At 45.8% G+C, this 26,019-nt stretch overlaps 1 protein-coding gene across 2 annotated transcripts; it reads left to right on the top strand.

Moving 5' to 3' along the window:
• The first annotated feature begins 4 nt into the window (after positions 1-4).
• Positions 5-24,830, top strand: Cul3 (cullin 3). 2 transcript variants are annotated; one of them, XM_077698833.1, is made up of 14 exons: positions 5-145; positions 6,679-6,876; positions 7,089-7,202; positions 9,229-9,389; positions 10,709-10,823; positions 14,339-15,064; positions 15,604-15,711; positions 16,420-16,544; positions 17,226-17,602; positions 18,385-18,453; positions 18,880-18,952; positions 19,424-19,493; positions 21,248-21,354; positions 23,409-24,830. In XM_077698833.1, exons 2-14 carry the CDS (start codon positions 6,679-6,681, stop codon positions 23,431-23,433), a joined length of 2,268 nt encoding a protein of 755 aa, XP_077554959.1. In that variant the 5' UTR covers positions 5-145; the 3' UTR covers positions 23,434-24,830. The 2 variants fall into 2 exon arrangements, with proteins under 2 accessions (XP_077554959.1, XP_077554958.1); XM_077698832.1 differs by lacking the exon at positions 5-145 and adding an exon at positions 386-806.
• Positions 24,831-26,019: the final 1,189 nt, after the last annotated feature.

The following is a 26,019-nucleotide window of genomic DNA, read 5'->3' on the forward strand; positions in this document are numbered from 1 at the left end:
ATGTAACCGAACGTGCAAGCACATGGCACGGAAAACTTCAAGCACTTCAAACCGGAACCGCCGGAACTTGGCAAGCGCTACCTCGCTGCGTTCCGAAGACTTTTTAGCAAACGGCACAAAAAGTGTGCCGTAAAACTTTTTTGCTGTAAGTAATCTTTCCGGTTTTTGTTACTTCAATGATAAAATATTACGTGAGCTTTATTTGTCGATGCATCTTTAACGTGCGAAAATATATTGCAAAAATTATTTGTACGCGGTTTATGCGATTAATACGAGTAAACGTAACAAGGAATGTGTATTTGAATGCGGCCTTTCTCGGTTTAAAGCGGCAAGGAGGCTTTGCAAGATTTTACACATTAAAATGCTCAAATAAAATTTGTCGTCTGAAAAGCTTGCCGAGCTAGGGGAACGATCTGGCCAGACATGCATAGCTGCCTCCGAGCTGCGGAAAAAAAATCCTTAGTGTTGTTGCTGCGTGGCAACCTTCGGGTTCCCGTGGGAGATTTTTAATAGCTCATCTGTTCATTGTGGTATAAGTAATTTTTTCTTACTGCTTCGGTAATTGGAAACTGCGAGGCATAGGTGCGAGTTGAAAGTCGGTCATGGCAGTGGCTACAGTGCGCGAGTGCTAAGCCTGTCAGAACAGTTGTTTACTGATGTCTGTGACTGGAAACTACTCAACAACGGCCGCCTAGAGCTTTCTCCGTGAATGTGCGTGCTCGTCTGAGCTCTTGCCGTGTCCTGAACGCACAATGAGTTTGAAGCCCGGCAAGAAGGATACCAAAATGCGTATCCGAGCGTTTCCCGTGAGTCCCGGATCCTTACTTCGATCACCCCTAAGCCTAATGTGCCTTCATAAAATGATTTGTGCGACTGTGAAGCCGGAGAAATACCTCTTAATTACTCGTTCACAGCAAATTTTATGTTCCAGGTAATGTACAGTGGCAGTTTGCAGCGCTCTGCGTATGATTACGCAGCCACAGTCGCTTCACCGATTTAGCTAAAATCGGTGCTTCAACCCGTGCTGTATCGCCTGCTTGTTTATGAGTTACTTGCGAAGTGCCGCAAACGCATTGAAGGACATAGTTGCGTTATGTAACGCAGACGTGACTGCGCTTCGGCGAAAGCTGATGCCTTGAGTTGCACTAGCTGATCTTTGCAGTGGGATCAAATGTGTGCCCCTTATCTGTTTCTGGTGCCCTTCGTAGAATGAACGCGCAGCGGAGTTAAAAAGCGCCGGCAAGCCATGGGCGATTTGCAATGCTAGTGGAAACCTCAGTGCAGTTTTCTGTGGCGGTATTTTAGGAATGAAGAGGGCCCGTTTTGGTTCCGTTGGTCAGTTGCAAACTGCGAGATTCGCTGTAGATACGGCGGAAGTTAAAAATTTCTTAGCCCTGCGACTGTTTGCGGCGTCGTGAGGATGAAACTGCTCTAACGCCCTTATAACAACAGAGTGATGTCAAAGCGAATACTCTGCGCAATGAACCATGATTTGCTAATCATCCGGCATACTTTTTAAGCGAAATAGTTAAGGGCTCGCAGAAAACTGTCCGCAGCACACTTGAAACGGGAGCTCTTTTTGTTGGCCGCCAATCGTACCTGGTAGTGTTCGGGCAGATGTGTTGATTACGCGCATTGGTCGCTGTTGAGACTTAAATGCACTGTGCCTGTCACAACTGTTGTACAATGTTTGCTGCGGTCACGTCTATATTTTCCCCCGAATTGTCTTCTCAGCTTTGATCGTGCGGAACCACTTCTTCAATTCACTTTCGGACGGCCCTCAACTAAGAGTGCGGATTCAGATTACCCTTCATTTAGATAACATTGACGGCCGTGTTTTCATGCAAGATGCAGAATAATGTAGCCAGGTTGGGTTCTCCTACCGTTATGCGCTGCTTCCCCCTTTCTGATGCATAAACCTTACTAGTGATAGCCTCAAGGGCAGGGCCATTCAGTACTGCTGCAAAAGCGTGCACAAACAAGAAAAAACGAAGTTGCAGGATCGTCCAGTGTGAGGGTTATGTCACCACTACTCTAGTGTGAGGTGTTGTGCCAACCACGTTAACCATAAAAGCAGGTGTGTAGGCCTTGACCACAGCACGCCTTCTCCCCATCCTGCTCTGTATGTGTGCTTTCTAGCATGTCAAATGGGTGGGGCGCCAATACTCCTCAACACGAATGCGTGCGCTGAAGGAAGAAATTCAATTAATTTCATTTACCTAAGCAAAAGAGCGCAAACCGTGAACAGTGTTAATGATTTTGGGCTAAAAATGTGTTGCTTGCTTACGTCTTTAAGTAATTTGCTTTTCTTTTGTAACTGCTTGTGATGTTTCTCTTCGTTTTCCGATGCTTGTGTTTGCTTTTCAGATCATGTGCTTCATTTTTGTTGCAGTCTGCAGACATTATCATGGCAGACTTGTGAAAAAGCATATAGGTTCTTGGTGCCACAGATATCATTGTTTAGTTTGCTGTAGTTACAGCATCAGAGCCATATGTTTAAAGCTATTGGGCAGTAGGAATGGCAATGGTGATATAGCCATTCTGCTACATAAGTGGTGAGCTACATAGTTTAGGAATGAAACGGGCCTTTGTACCGTCCGTTCAACAAAATAACAAATTCTATGTTATGTTTAATAGAGTATTGTAAAATTAATGTTGCTGCAGGGGTGTAAGTTTCGCATTGGCTGTGGTTTTTAGGCTTACTATTTCTGAGAATGACAGACAATTCCTTGATAGGTAATGACACATTCACCTAGGAAGGTCACATTTTTTTGTTTTAAAGGGTCACCAAAGGGTAAAAACCAGTTGGTTTAAATTAGCTGGTTGTAGTGGTGGAAACAAAAATAAGGTTAAGGTAGTAAAATAAAAAAATTATCGTTCACAAAGGTATTCGCCTGTGTTGAAGGGGCCATAAAGGCAAAATACAGATTTAGTTCACTTGAAAGACTGCGTTGACCCAATAACAATTATGCTAATTTTAATGCAAACTTCGACTACTAAGCTAGATATAAAGAAAAACATAGCAGGGGTAACTTATCAGCCACTATCTCGTGCTGTTTATGATGTCACAGGGAGTTTTTTGTGCGGTTTAGGGAAAAAAGTAATGTTTTTTGAGTTTAATGTGTTTTGATCGTAGTTGTGCTCAAGTTCTGTTTGATCAAATCACTTGAATGGTAACATGTAGTTAACACACTCACGACTGTTTACAGTATTTCTCCTATTACGTGACTGCTGACATCTAGTAACACAAACAAAAAAATATGAAACTTTACCGTTTGTAATTTTTGTTTAGTTTCAAAAAGTCTTTACCAAAGGCTAGTTATTTTCAACATAAACGAAGCTTCGTTTTGTCTTCATGGCTTGTTTGGTTGTCAGTGAAATGCGTGGTCAATTTTTCCCGACAGTAATATGGTATTGTACGCGATGGCAAGGCACCTACTAATGACGGAAATTAGCAAACCAGCACCTTAAAACAACCACGAAGGCTGCTTGTTTGATCTAGGAACTTGTGCGTCTTGTTATGCAAGGTTGGGATCGTTTCAAATCATGCACTCATGGTTTTTAACGAGCAAGGAAAGAAGCTGGTGAATGAGTAGTTTTTAACAGCCCTTTAGAGCCAATAGAGCAGTTTTAAAGCAATAAAAACAGAACAGCAGCTTAGCAGCTTATTTGTTTGTGTGTTCTGTTTGAAGCATTTATTTCCACCAATTCTTGGCCTGTGTTGTGCAGTGGAAAAGGTTTGGGAAGGGAGGAGGTCCAGACACAGTGTGGTTGGGTCCATCAAGGTGGAGAGCAAAGACAACAAATGCACAAAGTGTCTCATCCATCTCGTGTGGGGTTTACCTATTCCCTCGCCTCGTGTCGAGTGTGGCCAGTGTGGTTCACCCATTCCTGCTAATTTAAAGGAGCACTGACACGAAAATTTTATGTTACACTTTTATTGCTTTTATCGATGCTTAATGGTCTGGCGAACCTGAAACAGCACTTCAAATACTTCAGCGCGCGATAGTGAATTACATTGAACGGCCTGAAAACCGTTTGTTTCAAATTCCCGCGCTTTCATCCCGAACGGCGCATATGACAGCCTCCCGGTTTGACCTCACCGCTTTGTGCGGACGTCACCGGCGCCCGCTCACCGCGGACGTGTGCGCCCGCTCGCCGCTCGTGGGGCCGCGCGCGTGAAGTGACGTCACGAGTTTTTGACGAGCGCTGCGCGTCACTTCTTTTTCTTCTCCTGGAGTGATGTCACGCTGATGTCCATTTGCTGAGTGCCGCTCCGCGCGCTGCTCTGTCGGCGCGATAAATGCGATCCAATTGAACTATGTTCTTCGCGCCGCAGGCCGCTCATATTTCAGCCAGGGTATTCTGTTGAGTGAGGAAAGCGAACTGTGCAATAATATTAACGCAGAAAATTGGTGTCAGTGCTCCTTTAAGGCCTAAGCGGCCTTAGAGAAAGCCGAATTTGTTTTCGAAGATTCCGGTAAATGGGGCATGTCTACATGATTAGTGTGTTGAGCTGTAGCCGATGTGCCTCATGTCGTGCAGTTTCCTTGATTTGGTTTGGAACGGTATAATCTTTGGTGTAAGAATGGAGGATTTAATGCGCCTGCATGCGCGTGGTGTACAGCCACGAGCAAAGGTTTACGGACCAGGAAAATGGCAATTTTGGGCTATTCCTCTTCCGGTAGCAGCCCGACAAACTGCTGTGTGCATGAAAGAAGACATATAGTTACTGAAGTAATGAAAAATACTGCACATAGTGCCCCGGGCTGCCATGCGTCAGAGAAATAACCCAGAATTGCTGCTTTCGTGCTTCGTGAATTTTTGCTCTTGGCTTTACAATGACCTGTTATTTGCAGGAGAAAGTATGAGGTGGGCTTTGGTAAGTTTTGTCAGGATTATTTAGGTATCGCAGAGAGGGCCTTCTCTAGACCTTTGCCCTGGCAAGAGCCTTTGCAATGTTTATCTCCATAGGGGTTGTAGAAGCCTCTCCCTGTGGGAAGGGCTCTGTGAAAGCGTTCTTTCTTGCGCTGCCGTGTGTGCCCTCATGTTGCCAGTGATGTTTTCACGGCCCGGGATCTGGCTGATTTAAATGCCATGTCTATTTTCTTGGATGCATAACTCCAAAGTATGAATTATTGTGCGCGGATTGTCACGCAAAGTTTTTGGTAATTTGTTGATGTACAAAAATCTTTGACCCGTGATCTAGCCAGCACTTCCTGCTGACAACAAAAATACCCAAATGAGGACTGCCAGCATATGCGGCACAGTGGATGGCTCCTGCAAATGGGTCACTCACGTGTAAAATATGCCTCCAGTACTTGCAGTAGCAGAATGTGAAAAGCTTGCACTGTCGCAACCGAAAGTTTTAGAGGTCATCCTAACAAAATATGCAGCATGTAAAAAGAGCACATAGCTTGCAGCATATGTGTGATCTTAAAATGTGTGTGTGTGTGAATATTAGCAGAGAATAAGAAGCTAATAAGCTTCAGGCTTATCTACTTTGTTTTGTCCAGGTTTGAAGATGTCAGCATACGATATTCTGTGTGCTATGCAGCCATATTCTGCTGGTATCCAATTGGGAGAAAGTGAATAGTTAGCTCCCAGTCCGGCATATTCTGCGTGTTAGCAGTGAAATAAAGCAAATATAACCCGACATTGTTTTAATTTTTGCCTTCATTTACATGTAGCACGAAGAGAAAGGTCACGTTGAAAGTTCTTGCTGGAAATTGTGCAAGAGGTATTGCAAAACCACCCTGTATGCAGATCAGGGCCTTATTAGGACACCATGCGGTGACGCTGAAATTTCTTGCCTAGTTTGTTGGGGAGTTGTTGCTGTTTCAACACAGTTGGCGTTTTTCTCTTGATAATGAGCACAGCAGCAGTGGGCTCCCATCCGAATTAATAATGTTTGCAGGCATAAGAGAAGCTGTTATCACGCACGTGGGGGATTTTCTTGGTATCGTTCTCTGTTGGTTGGAGCTGTTTGCAAGCTCCGTCGTAACAGTGGCCCAACCAACTTTGATATCACGTTTTTGCCTCAGGGAGCAAGAAAGAAGGCAAACAAAAGAGGTTATTTGCTTGCATGTATCCAGAGTAACCAAAACATCTAAGCTTCTTACTTTGCTGTTTTCTGCCTCCCTACTTAGCTTTTGCTTTGTGGAGAATTAATGTGCAATGTGTGTGAATAGTGTGGTATGGCCAGTATAAAAAGGGGGTTCGTGGAAGGAGGCAGTAAACACTAAAACCTATTTCACCTGATTGACCAAGGACATGAGCACTAATATCTTCACTTACTAAAGTTGTTTTAATTGACCAGGTTTAGGGGAAATCGCCAAGGTGGAGTAAGTTTACAAAGGAAAATTTGGCATCCACCGGAAATGCAGCCGTACGGCAACAAACGAAAGCTAACAGCTTTCTCAGAAACCTTGCAGTTGAAGAAAAATTTGTCCTGGTCAAGGATTCGAACCCAGGGCAAGTGCCTATTGAAGGCAGTCATTCTATAAACTGAGCTAATGAGGAGGCTAGCTGTTTGTAGCGCGAGAGGGAATCGATCAACTCAAAGCAAGAGACAGGTGTTAATTGGCCAAACCAAAAAAAAAAAAATGGCTGCTGTGCCTCTTTCTGGAGCCGTGTGAGCCTCGTTTGCAAGATTTCCGGCGCTGTTCTCCCTTGCAGATGTCGATGGACGAGCGGTATGTGCAGAACATCTGGGGCCTCTTGCGCAACGCCATTCAGGAGATCCAGAAGAAGAACAACAGCGGCCTGAGCTTTGAGGAGCTGTACCGCAATGCGTACACCATGGTACTCCACAAGCACGGAGAACGGCTGTACACAGGCCTCAGAGAGGTAGTCACAGAACATCTAGTGAGCAAGGTGCGTGCCTCTCCCCCTCTCTCTGTCCCTCCCCCTTGCTGCTCCTGTATTCTCGAGATATCTCTTTGAGGTGGTTTTGAATTTCACTCGTCTTTTGTCAGCAAAACCCTTTTTGCAGTGTGCCTTTGAAGTGTGGCCAATCAATTTCTTTTTGAGGATAAGCCGAGAAAAAAAAAAAAAAGTAATCGCGTTTCTTTTTCTACTCGCTGCAGGTTCGGGCAGATGTCTTAGACTCCCTGCACAACAACTTCCTGCAGACTTTAAATCAAGCCTGGAATGACCACCAAACAAGTATGGTCATGATCAGGGACATCCTCATGTACATGGCAAGTGTCTTGTCTGTTACTGGCTTGGTTCGGTGGTTTAATAAATTAAGGGCACGCGTTTGAAATCTCGTGAGTTTGAGTGTTTGCTTATTATGCTTTAGCTGAAACAGGAAAACAGTTTTGAAGGTGCTGGCATCACAGGACAGGCTGCATGTGTAGCCACAGTTGAGGGGCAATAGCATTCAAAGGAATTGGGTGGGGGGGGGGGGATGAAGCTACAGGGTACTATGGAATTGTAGCTGATTACATTTTTTTGACTAAAACGCTTGCAGAGTTATTCTAACAATGTCTGAAGGCATTGAAGGTACCAGAGGCAATAAAAAAAATGCGAACCTAATTATAACATTAAATAAGGTGATGTCAGAGCTTAAAAATTAAGGGCACATCAGCTAATATTTACAAAAGTAACAAATACCTGCTGAAGCAAAACCCTAGACTTTCAACAACAGAGAGAAGAGGATAGCTTTTGGAAAGCTTGTCAACTATGGATCACATTCTTGCCGTTGATTAGGTGATCGAAAAATCTGTGGAATATTGTAAACCTTTATATATGACATTTGCAAAAGGCTGTGAAAAGGTATTTGACTCAAGCGTCCACCGCTAATGTGATTGAAGCATTATATGATCACGTAGTAGACCAGCCTTTGCTCCAAGGCATAAAATGATGGATGCATGGGTACTATTTTTCTTGATAGGAATACTAAGTTCTTTATAAAAAAAGTTGTCAGACAAGGGGTGACAATCTCTTCGAAATTATTTACAGCCTGTCTAGAAGGGATGTTTAGGAAGCTTATAGGGGCCTTAAGAACAAAATGCAAGTTTGGCGTATTGAAAACAGTGTCTCGTTGTAATAACACTGGAACCACTTTTAACGCAAACTTCACTCAAATAAGCTATATAATTAGAAAAACATATAGTAGCCATGTAACTCACCAGCTTCCTGCACTAAGGCATCAAGTTGCTGAGCATGAGGATGCGGGTTCTATTCCTGGCAACGGCGGCCACTTTTCTGATGGAGGTGCAAAGCAAGAACGCCCGTGTGTATGAGATTTCGGCGCACGTTAAAGATCCCCAGGTGGTCGAAATTAATCTGGAGCCCTCCACTATGGCACACCCCATCACCTGCGTTGCGTGAGCACGTTAAACCCTACAATTAAGCTTCCTGCACTAAAGGTGTGATGGATTATGGCCTGCTTGCACGATTGGCTGAGGCCGAAACAATCAAATGCAGATTAAACAGAGATACTAAGTTAGAAAAACAAGCTATTTGCAGTTTAGATTGGTACATATTTTTTATATAGGAGTAAAAATGGGTCAGCAACGAAGAGAAGTTCTGAAAAACATGAACATGTCAGTTGCTGCACCAATAGGGAACTATCACCGGCCGATGGTGCACAGCTCCGCCGTCTGCCAGGGGGACGATTCTGGCTCAACCCTGCCCAACTGGCATAAGTGAGACTGCCACTGTGTGACCCTGTATGTCAAAGTTGTATTGAATGTTTCACGAAATGATTACTCTGAACCATAACGTAATACGACACTTACTGGTCCGATCAGAACTCCATGCATCAGAAGTAAAATGAGTGGCTTAGAGTCAGAGCTGGCCTACAATCGAGTGACTACGGTGTATAGCACGGTGTTAGAGTGACCCGTAATTCTGTGACAGTTGTCTCCATGCCAGTATGGTTGCCTTACTTAAATTTCTGGTAGTCTGACATGCAGAGGCCATAGTTGAATAGCCAGCAGCAAGCATGCCGGCAGGTGCACGTGGATACCAACAATGCCCTCTTAAATTGGCGACTGCTGCCGTTAGGCTGGGTAGTTCTGAAAGTGTTTTTCGTTATAAATAATGGTGTGCAACTCGCAAGTTATAAGTTGTTGGGCCTTTAAGTTACCCCACTGGTAGCTGAGGGATGTGGCCACCCTGATTGCGGGCAGTGTGTTGGTGCTGCTTCGAAGAAGTGCGAAACAGGAGGAGAGAGGGTGTTGCTAAAGTGGTTGGGCGTCTTCCCCTTCCCCCCTGCAGGATCGGGTTTACGTGCAGCAGAACAATGTGGACAACGTGTACAACCTGGGCCTGATCATCTTTCGGGACAAGGTGGTGCGGTATGGTTGCATCCGAGACCACCTGCGGGACACCCTGCTGGACATGGTCATGCAAGAGCGTCGGGGGGAAGTGGTCGACAGGTACTGTGCCCCCCCCCGTACAGGCTCCCTCCCTTCAATCATTGACGGGGGAACAGGGCCTGTCTCTCTCTGTTTAAGTGCACCTGCTAAGCACCCATTCCGGGCCTTGTCTAGGCGGAACCCAAGCAAACAAGGGAGCATAGGGGAGGGTGAAAGAGAGCGAACGTGGAGCGCAGTTGAGAATGAATAGTTGTGAAAGCAAAGTGAGCACACTCCATGCTAAGAGATGGTGCCACAGTGCACGACGTAGTTCATTTGCTATTCAGTCAATACATCCACTGCTACCGTAATTGGAAACACAGTGCTGCATGAGTGGACATCTGTGTGCGGCGACCGGCTTGAAAAGCACCCACGCATCACCTGTGCATTCCCTCCGGTGATCTCCCAGTTAGCGAGGCAGTTGTGCCGCACTCCACTCAGTTTGCGATTTGCCGCGCAATACATTGGAGGCTCATTAAGAGGGTTAAACTTAAATTGAGGACGACTCTGCAAGCAGTGGAACGGAAGATGATAAATGTAACATTAAGGGGCAAGAAGAGAGCGGAGTGGGTCAGGGAACAAACGCGTGTTAAGGACATATTAGTTGAAATTAAAAAGAAGAAATGGGCGTGGGGAGGGCATGTAATGCGAAGGCAATACATCTATCTACCAATACCAATAGATGTATCTGTTGGTCATTAATGGTAGCAGAGTGAATCCCTAAAGAAGACAAGCGTGGCAGGAGGCTGCAGAAAGTTAGGTGGGCAGATGAGATCAAGGAGTTTGCGGGGATAAATTGGTCGCAGTTAGCACAGGAGCGGGATGATTGGAGATTAATGGGAGAAGCCTTTGCCCTGCAGTGGGCGTAGATAGGTTGGTGGTGGGGGTGATGGTGATATCTTCTCCACTAGCCATGCTACTCAAGCATTCTGTTAATCATAATACAAAGTATGTCACAGAATTAAAACAGCTAAAGAGGTGTGCTCAAATTTTGAATTGGTGCGTATATAATTGTGGGTGAATTTTTTCGCTCCTTTGTCTGGTTTACATTTCCTGCATGAGAGACAATTTTGCTAGTGCAGATGTATCTGCTATTGAAGTATAGTAGGTGAAAGCACCACAACGCTTGCCCTTTTATGCTTTTGTCTTTAGAAATACAGCAAAGGTCTACGTGGGTTCAGTGTGAGCAGCACTACGTTAGTATGTGTAGGCTTGTTCTGACTGTGGTGCGTTGTACAGTTTATGTATATTCATTATACCGATGTGGCTATTGCTATTTATCGCATTTGTCATATTTATTTACGCGGAGTGGTGCTGGCGCTCCTCGGTTCTTTTTGTAGGCTAGCAATCAAGAATGCCTGCCAAATGCTGGTTCACTTAGGCATCGATTCGAGGTCAGTCTACGAGGAAGATTTTGAGCGGCCATTTCTGGCGCAGTCGGCAGAATTCTATGTGGTAAGTCCCTTTCTCTTGCCCACCAACTTGCGTCTACAGAAGCTAAGCCCTCCTTTCCTACGTAATGTGGATATCTGTGGTGATGCCTGCCCTCTTTTTTTTAACTCGCATTCTGACTTATAACCGTAGCAACATTGGATTGTCTTGGAATGTGTCTTGGCCAACCTGGTGCCTTTGCGATGTCCCGATGTTACTGATATGCACTGTGCATTGTGCCCAGTTACTACTGTAATTTTTGTGGCCACATTTTAGTGCAGCCCAAGTTCCCAGTAGGCGACTATGCAAAAGCGCACATTTTAAATTGCGGCGGTTTTCACGAAAATGGTACAGTTGGCAAAAATGCAGTGTGCCTGATGCAGGCTACATTCTATGTTGAAAATGCAACCACAACTTTTGTTTCAATAAGCAGACGTACTTTCACTAGTAACAAATTTTCAGTGGCTGGATAATATTGAAATTGCATGTTGCTGTAGAAATATTGAAATCTTGTTACTACAAGCATCCCATTAACGAATTTGTCTGAATATGTTGTCTGAATTTGTTACGAATATTTTAAAATCCCTCCAGTTTGACTACATTTCTCAGTGTAAAATTATTTCAGAACTATAAATTTCAATTGAGTGCTTATTTTATAATAAAGTATATGGTTTGTTTTGTCTTTTTTAATTAAAAATACGTCAGTGTTAGGAATTTGGCTAGAATAATGGAGTCGCAACTCGTCCACGAAACAGAAGCTGTCATTTTTGTGTGCATGTCCGGAGTGCAGTGCCTGTCATCATCACCGTGCTTAGTGCCAACTGCTGGTGGCACAAAGCTTTGGTTTAAGGGACACTGAAGTGATTTGTAAACAATGCGGGATTACGAGCGCAAACTGTAGTCCGGAGTCCCTGGGCCCTGTTTCGACCACTCTGTGCGCGTTTACGCGAATTTATTTAGTAGAAAAATCAATTAGAAAATGCTGTCCTCCTCTCTTTACGCTCGCCCATTTTCTGTGGCGTTTTCGTGTGACGTCAGCAGGAGAGGAGCCGACAATTGGCTGCGCTACTGCACGACTGCACGGCTCGCCGACCTTCCGCGGCCGAGTCAGTCGGCCCACCGTTTAGTCCGCCGGCCGCCGACGGGTCGTCGTAATTCGCTCGATCAGTTGAAACTAAGCCACAACACGTTTGGGAATGAAAGAATGTGCCTTTCTTTACTTCGTTAGTTTGTACTCTGTATCTAGCTCCAAGTCAAGGTCGCTTCACACAAGCGCTGCACAAGCGCACATGCGACGCTTCGCTGACTGGTACGCCAGTAGGAAAATATAAGGCCTCTTGAAGGGGGAGAAGAGTGAGCGAAGTCAATATAGGTACTAAGGAAATAAAATCAACTGATATTTTTACCGTACAGCATAAAACTAGGGTGCGGGAAGCACTTTTTTGCGCTGGGCGAACAAGCAGAGCGGTCAGCAGCATGACTACGAATCTGCGAAGGCTTTCCCGTCTACGAAATGCAATTGCTAGATGTGAGCTATTGTGGAAACTCGGGGGACGCTTACTGCACGAGCGCAATACAACAAATAGTCACCTAAGCTGCTTGAAATACTAAAACGAAATAAAAGTGTAAACTGGTTATACATTATATACCTTATATTTTCCATTGCCGCCAGCGGCCCTCCGTGGCCTAGTCGTCTGGAGCGCTAGGTATGTCAACTCAAGTGTTTTGCCAGTCACAAGTTCGAATTGCCGCGGGTACGTGCTTTTTTTTTTTTATGAGTTAACTTTTTCGTTTTTCGCCGATGTTTTCTATACTGGGTTCACCTTTTTTTGGGCCGCAACGTTCATTGCTCCACGAACTAGTCCACAGAACTCGCGCAGACTGGCACTGGCGTGCTAGCGAGTTTGCGAGTTTCTGGGCACAGCCCAGAATCAACAGACCCTTGGCCTGGTGCGAACATGCTTTTTACGATACAGGCATGAGCGAGGCAAGCTCCAAATATGGGGGAAAAGCGCATGCATTTGAGCGTCTGCGGGGACGCGGAGGGCGTTCATGCACTGCGTTGGCCTCAGATAGTGAATGCTACGATTCCAAGCCGTCCTGGGAGGCTTATCTTGTGCATTTTACAGCCGACAACATGGCAGAAGCGCGGTACTACGATAACTGGGATATTGAGAATGCCCATCCAACGACGCCATCGAATGTCAAACATGTTGTTTTACAGACCGAAACCGAAACCGAAACTTGTTTGATTGCTAACCTTGGGCATCGTCCAATCACGGCGCCCCCTCCTCCTAACGTCACAGCTTAGTTTGTGCGGCCGCTGCAAACCGCGCATGGTAGTTTTTCTTCTTTCGCGCTTTGTAAAATAATTACCGATTTGTCAACCGGATAAACGATGAAAAGTGTGCTAATTTGAGCCAGTCTACACAGTGCAAGCAAAAACAGGAGCTTGACAAATTCACTTCAGGGTCCCTTTAAGGTGTATACCGTACTTACCCGATTCTAACGCGCCCCCGATTCTAACGTGCACCTGATTTTCCAGGCAAAAAAACCGAAAAAACTTGCTCCTCCCATTGTAACGCACATGGAACTTTGTGACCCAGAAAAACAAATGCGAGAGAAATGGGCGATTTATTTCCCGAAGTAATTTAACTCATCTCACTCCTCGTCGCCCTCCGAGAGCTCCTTGTTCCACTGACTACAACATCTCGTCCTCGGTGCCGTCAAGCGTGTTCACAATGCCACACTTCTGATCAAACGTTCAACCATGGTCTATGGGATCGTGGCCCACGCCTTGCATGCTTCAGCCAACCGCTCGTTTTGAACGCGTGAGAGCTGCTTGTAAGCCACTCGTGGAAGTAGTGCACCTTCGTTGCCGCTGCTGCCATTGCTGTTATCAAGTGCGCCAGCGGAACGATTTGACGATTTGTGTGAACGCCGATAGAAAAGCCTAGGCGCCTAGGCTTCCAGCATCCGAAAAATTGTTACTAAAAGCTTTGGCCCCATCTTGAGATGGCAATGATGATGGGTAGGATGAAATTTCCGCTCTTTCGGCAGTTTCGGTTTCGTATCCGATTCTAACGCACATGCGATTTTTCGGCCTATTTTTTCGGGAAAAAAGTGTGCGTTAGAATCAGGGAAAGTACGGTAGTAGCCTAGCAGGCCTAGCCACCTTTTCCTCTCATTTCTCTTTCTGTTTTGGGTGTGCCACTTGCATGTGGGGGTTAGTATTTTTTTGCGGTAGACATTTATATTTTTGTGGTTGTGAAGAAAATTCCAAATTGATAGGAGAGCAGCTCACGCAGTCTTCATCTCTGTGTGAGGAGACACATTTGTGCATAAACGTTGCTGTAAGTGTCTAACCTGGTGCACCAGGGACAGCTGATGCTTGTCATGTGCGCAAGTTTGTAGTGCTGAGCCATGTGCATTACTAGTTTTACGCATTGCTCAACGGGTGTCATTGCATACGTCTTGGTTCCTTTCTGTATACTGGCCTCGGGCTGGAGTGAACCCCCCCCCTCTCCTGCTTTGTGCAGGTGGAGAGCCAGAAATTCCTGACGGAGAACAGTGCGTGCGTGTACATCAAGAAGGTGGAGCAGCGCATCAACGAGGAGGCTGAGCGGGCCAAGCACTACCTGGACGAGTACACGGAGGAGCTGATCGTGCAGGTGGTCGAGAAGGAGCTCATCACCAACCACATGAAGACCATCGTGGAGATGGAGAACTCGGGCGTGGTGCACATGCTCAAGAACCAGAAGACGGAGGACCTGGCGCGCATGTTCCGCCTGTTCAACCGCGTCCAGGACGGCCTGCGCACGGTGGTGGAGTGCGTGAGCCAGTACCTGCGCGAGCAGGGCAAGTCCCTTGTGACCGAGGAGGACGGGGGCAAGGGGGACGCGCTGAGCTTTGTGCAGAACCTGCTGGACCTGAAGGACCGCTTCGACCACTTCCTGCACCACTCGTTCAACGGCGAGCGCCAGTTCAAGCAGATGATCGCCAGCGACTTTGAGTACTTCCTCAACCTGAACCGCAAGTCGCCCGAGTACCTCTCCCTGTTCGTGGACGACAAGCTCAAGAAGGGCCTCAAGGGCATGAGCGAGCAGGAGATTGAGCAGGTGCTGGACAAGACCATGGTGCTCTTCCGCTACCTGCAGGAGAAGGACCTCTTCGAGCGCTACTACAAGCAGCACCTGGCCAAGCGCCTGCTGCTCAACAAGAGCGTCTCCGACGACTCCGAGAAGAACATGATCTCCAAGCTCAAGGCAAGGGGGCCGTGCCGATGGCGCGCTTTCCCTCACTTGTGCACTTGGTGGAGCTCTTTCTGTAACTCTTCTTTTTGCCTGGCTGCTGACTGCATTGAACTCTGCTCAATTTTGTATCAAACTGTATACTTCCCTTGGGACCGGTAGGAATAAGAAGCCATTACAATTGCTTAAATTAAGTGCAGAAAAAAGCAAGTCTCTAAAAGTGTGGGGGTAACCGGTGCGCACCAGTGAGCTGAGAAATATTGTTTCTTAATTAATGAACCACGCTACAAGTTGGAGATCAGTTTCTGCTGGTAAGTGTCGTGCTACGAGCTAATGCCATACTGTGGACTGGGGTCTAAGGTATTGCAGTAGCAGCAAGTGACCTGCATTTATGAAGCAGTGCTAGGAGAGGAAATGTAAAAAGAAGAAGACAGGTTCTGCACTTGTTTCTGTTACCTTCTCTTGTGGTTTTTATGATGCACTTATCAGCATCAACTTGACCAGCTTCACATGTCTGGGAAGCCTTGAGATGAGACTGGATGCTTTTCTTGCAGACCGAATGTGGTTGCCAATTCACCTCAAAATTAGAAGGCATGTTCAAGGACATGTCTGTCTCAAACACCATGATGGACGAGTTTAAATCAGCTGTCGCCTCTTCCAATGTGAGTAACATTTCTGAGCTGTCATTAAAAACCCAACCATTTTTCGAAGTTTAGTGCTTCTCTTCTTTTTTTTTTTTTTTTCTTCTATATGGTTCTGCCTGTTTTCAAGAAAATGTTCTGTCTGACTCACAGTTTAGGAACAGTTATCTGGATTGATTAAAAGAAAACACTGTTGATGAACAGCTATCGTTAATCTATTGTTGATGTCTAAGTTGCAGTTGGAAAGACGGAGAAGCCAGGATAAAAGTGATGCCACGCTGCCAATCATTGTTCCCTTGTTGCTGCATACCGTTTTATGACACCAGTGTTAGTGAGCATAGCTCATTCAGTGAAATACGTTGCATTGAACACTAAGGGACCGTTCCAAAGTCTAAAGGAGTCATAGGGGTCAGGGGTGATCTAATGCCAAACACGATCCGACAAATTGTATTTGCCTTTCAGAAATATTGAGCGATGCAAATGTTCGAATTCTTGATGGATTGCACAAACATGTGTTGCAGTACTGTTAGAAAGCTCCCGTAAAATTGGAGCGAAGTGGAAAATTTGGGATTTAGATTTTGTGGATTGTTGATACTTGTTAGTTCCTTTTTTTGAAAATGAATATGTATGTTGCTGTCTGTAACAGTCTGTGTTGGTGCGGCCAATAAAATGTCGCTCCTCACCTTGTTTTTCTTTGCTCCCCCGCACTCCCTGGCTCCCCCTTGGCAGATGAACTTGTACGGAGTGGATCTGAATGTGCGTGTGCTCACAACGGGGTTCTGGCCCACCCCAGCGTCCACACCAAAAAGCAACATTCCCTCAGCTCCCCGCAACGCTTTTGAGGCCTTCCGCAGGTACGCCTCAGGAGGTAGCGCTGTTCTTGCCCTGTTCCTGTTTGACCGTGCAGAAGAAAAAGGGGGGAAAAGAAGTTTCAGGTGCTGGGCACCTCGATCAGTTTTTGTGATATTTTATCGGGACAGCACTGGACCACGAGTCTGTATTGCTGCAGTGTTGTAAGCTTGGAGGCCAGTGAAAAATTTGATTGGGGTAAAAATTCTTGGGTGGCGATTGTTTGCAAGTGCAAAATATGGGCATTGCACTGTCGAAGACATCAGCACAACACAGATGTAAGGTAACGGTAAGTGTGGAAGAGGTGGTAAGGGCTTCCAGGAGTGTCGAACATTGTTGATATAGATGGCGAAGGGAATCATGTTAGAGCACCGGTAAAATCCCAACCAGGTCACTAGAAAAACACTGCTGCTGCTGCTGCTCCTTTTGGCGGGCACAAAGAATTGCACAAGCACGATTTCATTGCAGTGCTGCTTCAAATGGGATGCCTGCAAGCACATGGTAGTTTGGTCTGACATCGAAGAAATCCCCTGCCATCCCTCGCTGCTATTGTAAAAAAGTATCCTCGTCATTAAAAGCGAGAATGCCCAGCTCTGAGCGCAGGGGCACTGTAGTGTTGCCAAAGGCTGTCCCTGATGGGCGACAACTGATGGGGTGGCATTGCTGGCAACGCGCACACCCTGCAGGTTCTACCTGGCCAAGCACAGTGGTCGGCAGCTGACGCTGCAGCCGCAGCTGGGCTGGGCGGACCTGAACGCGGTGTTCTTTGGCCCCCGCAAGGAGGAGGGCGAGGCTTCGTCGGCGTCCTCGGCCGGCAACCTGCTGGCGGCGGCCTCCTCTTCGGCCGCCCAGCAGCAGCAGCCGCGCAAGCACATCATCCAGGTGTCCACGTACCAGATGTGCGTGCTGATGCTGTTCAACAGCCGCGAGCGGCTGCTCTACGAGGAGATCGCCTCCGAGACGGACATCCCCGAGAAGGACCTGGTGCGCGCCCTCCAGTCCCTGGCCATGGGCAAGGCCACCCAGCGCATACTCATCAAGACGCCCAAGACCAAGGAGATCGGTGCGTCTCAAAAGAGGGAGCAGTTGGGGGCACCAGACCAGCTGCACTGCCCTCTGCTGATCACGAGGACATGAATAGATTTGATTCCCAGCTGCCAGTTTTAAGTGCAGAGCACTTTAGGGGCTTGCCTTGTTGCCGTAACTCGCTCGATGGACTCAAGTAGAGCCACATGGTGTTCCGCACACGGTGTTCCGTCGTAGCGGCTGTCGTCGAGGCGTAGCCCAGAGGCTTCAAAAGCCAAACGGTTTATATAGTCATAAGTGTTCGAAACTCGTGAACCGCTGGCGCTTGTCATACATTTCCCCGTTGCTTAGCGCAAAGAAAACATACTAATTAACCGGCAGAACCTGCGTTCATTTAGTTAGGAGCACTTTTGGGGTTGGTTTTTACCATAGTAAGCGAAAGAAAAAAGCGGCAGTGAAACGCCGGCACAAGCGGAAGGAAAAGCAAGCACAAATAGAACAGAACTCCCGCTGGTGTAGTTTCAGGCAGGGGGCATGTGGGCACTGCAAGGCGGGAAATTTGAATTGCATTGGGTGGCAGCAGTGAGCGGATAACGGCGCAACAGCCCATTATGGCGAATCACTGCTCTGCACTTCCGACAGCTTTCACATTGAGGGGAATGGCTTTAATTCTTTTTTAAAATGAAGGTGGAAAGCAAAACACAAAAGCAGTATATAAAGAAAGGCTTCCTCTGGAATAAGGAATTGTACCTGCTTGCAAAAGGTGAGATGCTTTCCGTGGCATAAATTGCTTTGTTTTTTCGCTTCTTTTCGTTTCAGAGCCCAGTCACACGTTCACTGTGAATGACTCCTTCACGTCTAAATTGTACAGAGTCAAGATTCAATCAGGTAAATGAACAGCGGGGCTGCAGCTGTTTAAAATGTTGCGTGTTTGAGCTGTTGTATGCTTGGGGGTCAGAAAAGTGTTGGTTTTAAATTTCAGCATGTATCACCAAATTAATGAAAAACTGTTTATTTCGTTTTGGCATGTTTCAAGGATTCAGTTGTTTTCTTTTGATTCTGCTTCGTTTCCAAAACCAGTGTTTTTGTGCACTCATTTTGCCCGTACCCTTTGCTTGAGAGCGAAAATTGTGAGAACAATCATATTTTTGGTGTGATTGCACCTTTTCCTTTTTCTAGTTGTTGTTTGTTTAAAATCTCCAGATTTGCCCTTTTCCTTAATATATCTTGCGCGGCATGATATCGCTTTCAAAGTGAAAATATTCCAGAATGGTGCTCTTACAGTGCTTGACTTTTGTTCTTGCTCCTTCTCAGTTGCTGCCAAAGGGGAGAGTGAGCCCGAAAGGAACGAGACCAGAAGCAAGGTGGATGAAGATCGGAAGCATGAATATCCTTTTCTTGTAAAGTGTAACTGTGCGATGCGTATGTGGAGAGTTGCTCTTGCAATAATTAGTGCAAGAGCAACTTTCATTAACGCATGAGCAAGAGCAGTGATGCCTCTTCACATTTAGCCAACAAGTTTCGTTTAGCAAGCATTTATTTTATTTATTTATTTATTTTTCACCTTCAAAAAGAGCTTTATTACCTTTTTCACATTACACGGGGATGGCCCTGAGAGCATGTTGAGAGCTGATGGCAGTCCCGTGATGGTCTCTCTTTTTTTTTTTTTTTTGTCCAAGAAGGAGAGTGCCAGCATTATTGGCTTTCTTTCATTGTATACTAGCAAACAAGACTGAGGGGTGAGCACCGTTGATACAGCACAACCTCCTCATTTCTTGTATTTCGCCGTTGTGCACTGTGTGAGCTGCCTAGCACGGAAGCTGCTGTCTGTGCCAGGTTTCCTTAGCATTGACTGCACGATTGAAGCTGCCATTGTGAGGATAATGAAGGCGCGCAAGAAGCTGTCGCACAATGTCCTTGTGGCCGAGGTGAGTCTCTCTCATTGCAGTCCAGTGCTAAGCGTGGTACAATCTAACTTGTGCATATAGTTGGTGACAATATCAGGGCTGTGTTTTGCTGCTTAGTTCACCACCAGGTGTCAAGTGACAGCCTGTTGGAGGGTTAGCATTATAATTGGGAGTAAAAATTTTAGCTCTACTAACAGGCACATTCTTGTGCAGTCCTACGGTTAAAAGGAATGATTGTACTGCCTTTGCAGAGCCTTAGCACTGGAACAAAATTATGTCCTGGGGCGGTATTCTCGTAACTGTCCCTTTTGAAAACGTCCCTTTTCAGTCCCTTTCATCGTGACGTACTTCCGGTTGAGCAGTAAGCATTGGCAGTAGGTTTGTTGCGCTTGCGTTACGTCACTTCCGGTTGTTTGCTTTTAGCCAATCAGGGCTCGCCAAAAGGGACACTTCTTAAAGGGACGCAAAAGGGACAAAACTCGAGAATACCACCCCTGGTCTCGGGTTCTCATCTTGATTAACACTCTCCTGTTTGCGGGAAAGGCAAAGATTTTGGATAGTCTAGAAACAATTTTTTTTCTGGTTGCAGAAAGTATGCACCACATAAGTGTATGGCATCAATTTGTAGAGGGGTAAATTTTCTTTGCTGTGGTAATTGTTTCAAACAGGAATTTTTATTTCTGTAGAAAAAAAAGCTGTACAAAGATGTTTTGGAGCAAACACACGAAAAATTAATCAAAAATGCCGGTGTTGCTCCGCACAGAAAAAACACAAAAAAATCGAGGAAACACATTTTGTACATATGCTATCAGTGGAAAACTCCTGCAAATGTGATATGCCTGCCTAACTGTAAAATTTCTTGACTTACAAAAAGAATGTTAGCGCTAGCGGGTTTCATGCCACTGTGCAAAACAGTTCCTCGAAACATAGGTTGGCGACACATGCATAACAGAAAACACAGGTTTTCTGCTCCACTCTTTTTTGTTCGTAGCACAATTTACAGTTATGACACTTCCGAGGCTTGTGCTGAACTGCATTTTCTGAGTCTTGTGCTGAATAATCAGGTTCTGGGCTGTTTTGGCACACTCGCTTTCGGTGCTGAAATTGGATGACGAGAAGTTGTCCTCCGAGTCAGTGCTGCTAATGTCATCGAAAAGTCGCATGTAGAATTGTCTAAATCGTTAAAAATGTGGCGTCTCCACAGCGCTTTTGCGCACGGTGTTGGCACCGGCGCTGCTTTGACAAGCCAAAGAGGATGTGTCTCTACTACTCGGTAGATGGCGCCAGCCCTCGGAGCGCACTCGGAAAGCGCCAAATTCGAATGGGAAAACTACAAAATTTGGACTTGGAAGCGTTGATAGTATGCTATTGATTTGAAGGAAGGTGTTAAACGATTAAATTAAAGCCATTGTAAGGGGACTGAGTGAACCAGGAAACAAACTGCTGGTAATTCCTGTGTGGACAGATGTTCAGTATTTCAGGAATGCTTTCCAGGTAAAGTATTAGTCTACATTGCTCTCTACCTATGTAAAGCTGTATGGGCTGCAATGAAATATCAGCCTACTGTAAAGGTAAAGGTTACTTTTAATTGTGGCTGAAAGAGTGCAAAGTGATCCTTGTTGAAAAAAAAAGGTTGGATTGTGGTTCAAACGAGTCATTCTTGGCGATTAACGTTGAAAAATATATTTCATCTGGTGTTGTATGTGAGCACTTTCATGTGCCCGTGTCTTAATGGAACGATGCTTTTGTCTTCCCTGCCATTCCCTTTGCACCAGGTGACCAACCAGCTGCGGTCGAGGTTTTACCCCAGTCCTGTTGTGATTAAGAAGCGAATTGAAGGCCTTATAGAACGAGAGTACCTAGCCAGGACTCCGGAAGACAGGTAATAATCATTTGGCAGCGTACTTCTTCCTTCCTCCGGTTGTTATGCAGGCCGTCATTTAATCGAAGACGACTCAGTAATGCACAAAATCCTTCCAGCTGTTAGTGAGCTTTGTTCTTCACTTCATGCATGTACTGTTAAGGGTCGTGATTCTCTTTCTTGGTCTAGATTTTACGTGTCGCCATTAGGCAGTGCATGGTCATGTTAGGAGAGCACAACAATGGGTAATCATTCCTGAACTTGATAAAAGATTGCTTCTGTTTTGTGATCTGCACCTCATCCAAACTTGAAAGCTTGAGGGCAGCCACGAATAGCATATAATACTTTTCATTAGCTCAGAGTACTGATCATACGAGTGGCGAAGTACCTTGGGACCATTTTAATGTCAGCAGCGTTTGAAACCTGGCGTTGTATGTGCATTAGCATTAACGTGTGAGTTGCTACGGTGCGGTTATCCTATGCTTGTGTGCAACTGCTCTCACGATAAATTTCATAGCATTGCCCAAGAAGGATGTTCATCAGTGCTGGCAAAGTTCAAAAGCTACATTGTCCACCCACAGAACAAATCATTCTAAAAATATCTTGCTGTGCACATTTAGTTATAAAACAATGTTGCGGACTGTTGGCAGAGTTAGCACAATTGCTGCCAGTTATGTCAGATCACATGCTTTTTGCTGGCTTTTGTTGCTTCAATGTGGAGGTTCAACCTAGATACCGCCTTACCTATGTGCACGTTTACATGGTACACTTTTCCTGCGATGAAAGCAGCAAAACAAAGCAATAAGCAAGGAAATCTATGACAGCATTAGCTGGTACTTATAATTACTGATAATGCCATAGGAAGAAACTGCTAAGCTAGCCAACTCTGAATGAATTGCTTCACGTTTGCGCATATGCCTGCTAATTTTTACTGGCAGTAGTTGCAATACCGCAAAATGGGCTAGTTGGTGCATGATTAAAAACTTCGAAGTGCACAAATAACGGGGACAGACAGAAGCGACACACACAAGTACTTAGCGCTTGCAGGAAAGGTGTATTTTACTGCAAGATGGCGCTCATTGAAGTGAAACGAACACGGGAGTGACCTTGCACCATTTTTAAGTGCAACTTGAAAATTGAGAGGGGGTGTTGTGTTCAGTTGTTCATTTTTGTTATTTATATTTTTAAGCTGCACAAGAGGCATGAAACATTGCGATTATTTTCGTTGAATTGGAAACCCTGCGATGCAATGAGATTTTTAGGGAAAGAAAAAGGGAAGGGGGGGGAAGAGCCCGTAATTGTCTGGCGTGAGGTGCCGACACCTAATCAGGCCTGGAAACCCTGCCTTCATGCTTATGTGCACTGTTCACTAGCAGTAGTTCCAACGTGACATTTAGTGATGCTGTGGAATGCAAGATAGCTCAAGATTCCGGGCGTGTCTACGATAAAAGCACTCTAGGCCATTTTTTTAAAGTGCAGAGCACTTTAGGGGCTCGCCTTGTCGTCGTAGCTCGCTCGCTGGACCCAAGTAGAGCCCCATGGCGTTCTGTCGTTGCAGCGTCCCACAGAGGCTTCGAAAGCCAAGCGGTTTATATAGTCATAAGCGTTTGAAACTCGTGAACCACTGGTGCTTGTCATACATCTCCCCGTTGTTTAGCGCAAATAAAACTGCAGGTGCATGTGAGGCGAAATATACGCAATTAATGGGCAGCGACGGCATTCTTTTAGTTAGGAGCGCTCGTTGGGTTGGCTTTTAAGATAGTAAGCGAAAAAAAGTGGCAGTGCAGCACCTGCACATGCGGGAGGAGAAGCAAGCACAAAAAGAACAGAACTCCCGCAGGCGCAGTTTCAGGCAGGGGGAATACGAGCACTGCGAAGGCGGCAAATTTGAAATGCGTTGGACAGACGTCCGTTGAAATCATCAGGAGAGGAATGAAATAGGGCGGCGAAGAGCGTGATGGGTGGTAAGAGTGAGCGGATAATGACGCCACAGCCCATTATGGCGAATCACTGCTCTGCACTTCCGACAGCAGTAGAACGGCTTTAATTTTTATTTTCTCGTTTTTGTGTTCCAGGAGGGAGTACACGTACGTGGCATGAGAGGCGGCGGACCTTTTCTGGAGGCTGTGGCACAGCGGCTCGGGTGCCCATGATGTGGACTGTGGACGTGCTGTTGTTAGTCTCGAGGGCAGGAAGAAGAGGGCGAAAAATGCGGCCCTGCCACCGACTCTCTCCACCAAGAAGATGGAGCCCGAAAAGGAGCAGCAGCAGCGAAAATTGCACCCCTTGCCCCCACTCTTATTAGGCTTTGGTCACGGAAGAAGCAAAGAGAAAATGCCCTCTCGTTGCCCCCTCTCCTTTCCTTGCATTTCTTTGTGATGCGGGCCAGGGGGGCTAGCGCAGGAGGGAGGCGTTTGAGGCCGCCTCAGAGTGCGTAGCGAGGCCTTGTGCAGGCTTGGAGTGCTGCCACCCGTGTGGTTAGCGGGGGAGGGTGCAGAGGATCAACCCATTGTTCATATGATGCATGGAGGAGGCTTAGTGCAGTGTCTACACCACCCTTTGTTGCTGTCACAAGTTAGTTTCCCCCCCGTTCAGACCTCAACGGCCGCGTTGTAGAGGTGCTTGAATGCGAGACGTCATTTCGTGCGGGCTGCTCACAGCTGGCGGCGCAGTTTCGTTTGGCTGTGCAAGGCCTGTGTGCATGCGCAAGTGCGTATTTTATTGCGTTTCATTAGTATGCAAGTCTCCCTTGTTTTGTACTGGCTAGTATAGCTATTTATTCCGTTTACACTCTATGGTCTAGCTGGACCTTGGCGGGCCTGCTTTGTAATGGGGCGCTTCCTCCTTGTTTTGTTGTCATCAGTGATCAGTCCGGGCTAACTTGACCCATGCTAAGAAAGCGGTGAGCTGAGTAGCAACCACCTTACTAAATAGTGCATGGCAGAGCTGCGAAGGGACTTTTTTTAATTTCTTTTTGTAAAGAGTAGCTGCGATTATACTTCGTTTGCCAGGTTGCCTAGCTTAAAGGCTGTAAGTGCAGCTAATAGTTCCCCACAAGTGAGCAAATGCCTTTTGGGTGGAAATGAAAAAGGAAAAAAAAAAAAAAAGAAAAACTTGGGCACCAAAGAAGCATCCTCTCATGCAAGTTTGTAATGCCAGCACCAGGTGAAAGTGTGAGTGTGAATATGATGAACCAGTCAGTGCTTTTTTTTTTTTCCTAAGGTTTATGTCACAAGTGTGTACATTATCTTTGCTTTTGTTCCACACTACCCGATGTACAGAAGATACTTGGCTCGTATCGTTCTGGAAGCAACTCTGGAGATGTGTTTTTCAGACTGTGCACTGCTGGCCGTAAGCGGGAGAGCATCGTCCTGTGAGCCTTTTTCCGGTTCGAACCTCCCAGGGGGTGCCTTTTTTTCGATGGCCTCATTTACTGTACATAGCATTTTGTCGTGTACATAAATCGTTCTAGTAAAGAATTTTTCTTTCTCGTGTAAGGATTGGCCAGTGCTTTTTGCCTCTAAATACACAATACACAGCACCTTTTACACAGCACATTTTAATACACAATACACAGCACCTTTAAAGGTAAGGAAGTTTTAAAACTGCTTTTTTGCAGACAACCGTGCAGGTCTCTCTTGAACCTTTTGTGTTTCTTCCCAACCCTTGGATCGCGTCTCAAATGCGTGAGGAATGTGGCTAACATGTGCCTTCTCCAGCAAATATTCTGCTCGCATTTTACATTGGTCGGTCATGTTCCACCACAAGAATCCAGAGACTCATTTTGATTTGGGTTTGGTTTAGCATAATGGTTTAATGTGAAGGGGGCAGACTGGTCCAGGAGCCACCTTTTTGTATTTGCTGGCTAATTTTGATGAAACTGCACAGCATTATGAAGTTTTTGTGCTGATTTTAATGCAGTGAGATTTTTTGGAAGTTGACTATTCTTTGATATATTATTTGCCATTACCTCGGGTCACAATTAGAGAATAGCCACTCCATACAGAATGGCAATTACCATGTGGCTAGGTAGACAAATGACTAAATATGTTGGAACTTTTTTGATCTAGCTATTTCTGGCCGTTTAGCAACATAGTGAACTTCACTCCTCCTGTGCTCTGCCAGAAACGACTCGCAGGTGGAGTCAATTGAACGCAATAATTTTCTAAAGCCTCCCCTTGGAAATTTGTTTCCAACATTGTATTCTTCACACATTTAGGCATTCGGGAGCAAGAAAAATTAGTCGTACCTGCTCTGCGTGCCGAGATATCTGTCGGCAAAACACTAGCTTCGATTTGCAAGGAAAGTGCTGCTTTTTTGTCAAATTCTGCCCCATCTGAGCTGTAGAGTGCACTTTAAAATGCTATTTACAATAAAATAAGGTGCCTTTTGATGAGAATTTGCAGACATAGAAAAATGGCTGTGAATGCCGCAAATGCCGTTTTTCAGAAAACTGTGTTTTGACTTTTTTGGCCCCAAAGACCCATCCCCCCCCTTAAGTGTTGTACATGCATGCGTAAGTTAATGAAATATGGTGGCCTCCACGAGAGAGGGAACACCATTTAGCATAGCTGCTGTGGTTAGTGCTCTGGCACCCTCCAAGGGCCAGGTGGTAACGTCTGCACTGAAAAAAAAAAAAGCGAGATGTTGAAATTATGCCACTCGCTAAATTTTCTTCTCTCTATC

The sequence above is a fragment of the Haemaphysalis longicornis genome, unplaced genomic scaffold (genome assembly GCF_048455015.1).
Source record: "Haemaphysalis longicornis isolate Haplotype H1 unplaced genomic scaffold, Haemaphysalis longicornis Haplotype H1 scaffold_2, whole genome shotgun sequence".
In the NCBI taxonomy this organism is placed as follows: domain Eukaryota; kingdom Metazoa; phylum Arthropoda; class Arachnida; order Ixodida; family Ixodidae; genus Haemaphysalis; species Haemaphysalis longicornis.

Bases quoted from the DNA above. Each gene is read 5' to 3' on its own strand.
- Cul3 (XM_077698832.1), top strand. From the start codon at position 753: ATGAGTTTGAAGCCCGGCAAGAAGGATACCAAAATGCGTATCCGAGCG. The intron at 9,390-10,708 runs GTACTGTGCCCC...TTCTTTTTGTAG, and splicing joins CGGGGGGAAGTGGTCGACAG to GCTAGCAATCAAGAATGCCT. The intron at 17,603-18,384 runs GTGCGTCTCAAA...TTTTCGTTTCAG, and splicing joins GCCCAAGACCAAGGAGATCG to AGCCCAGTCACACGTTCACT.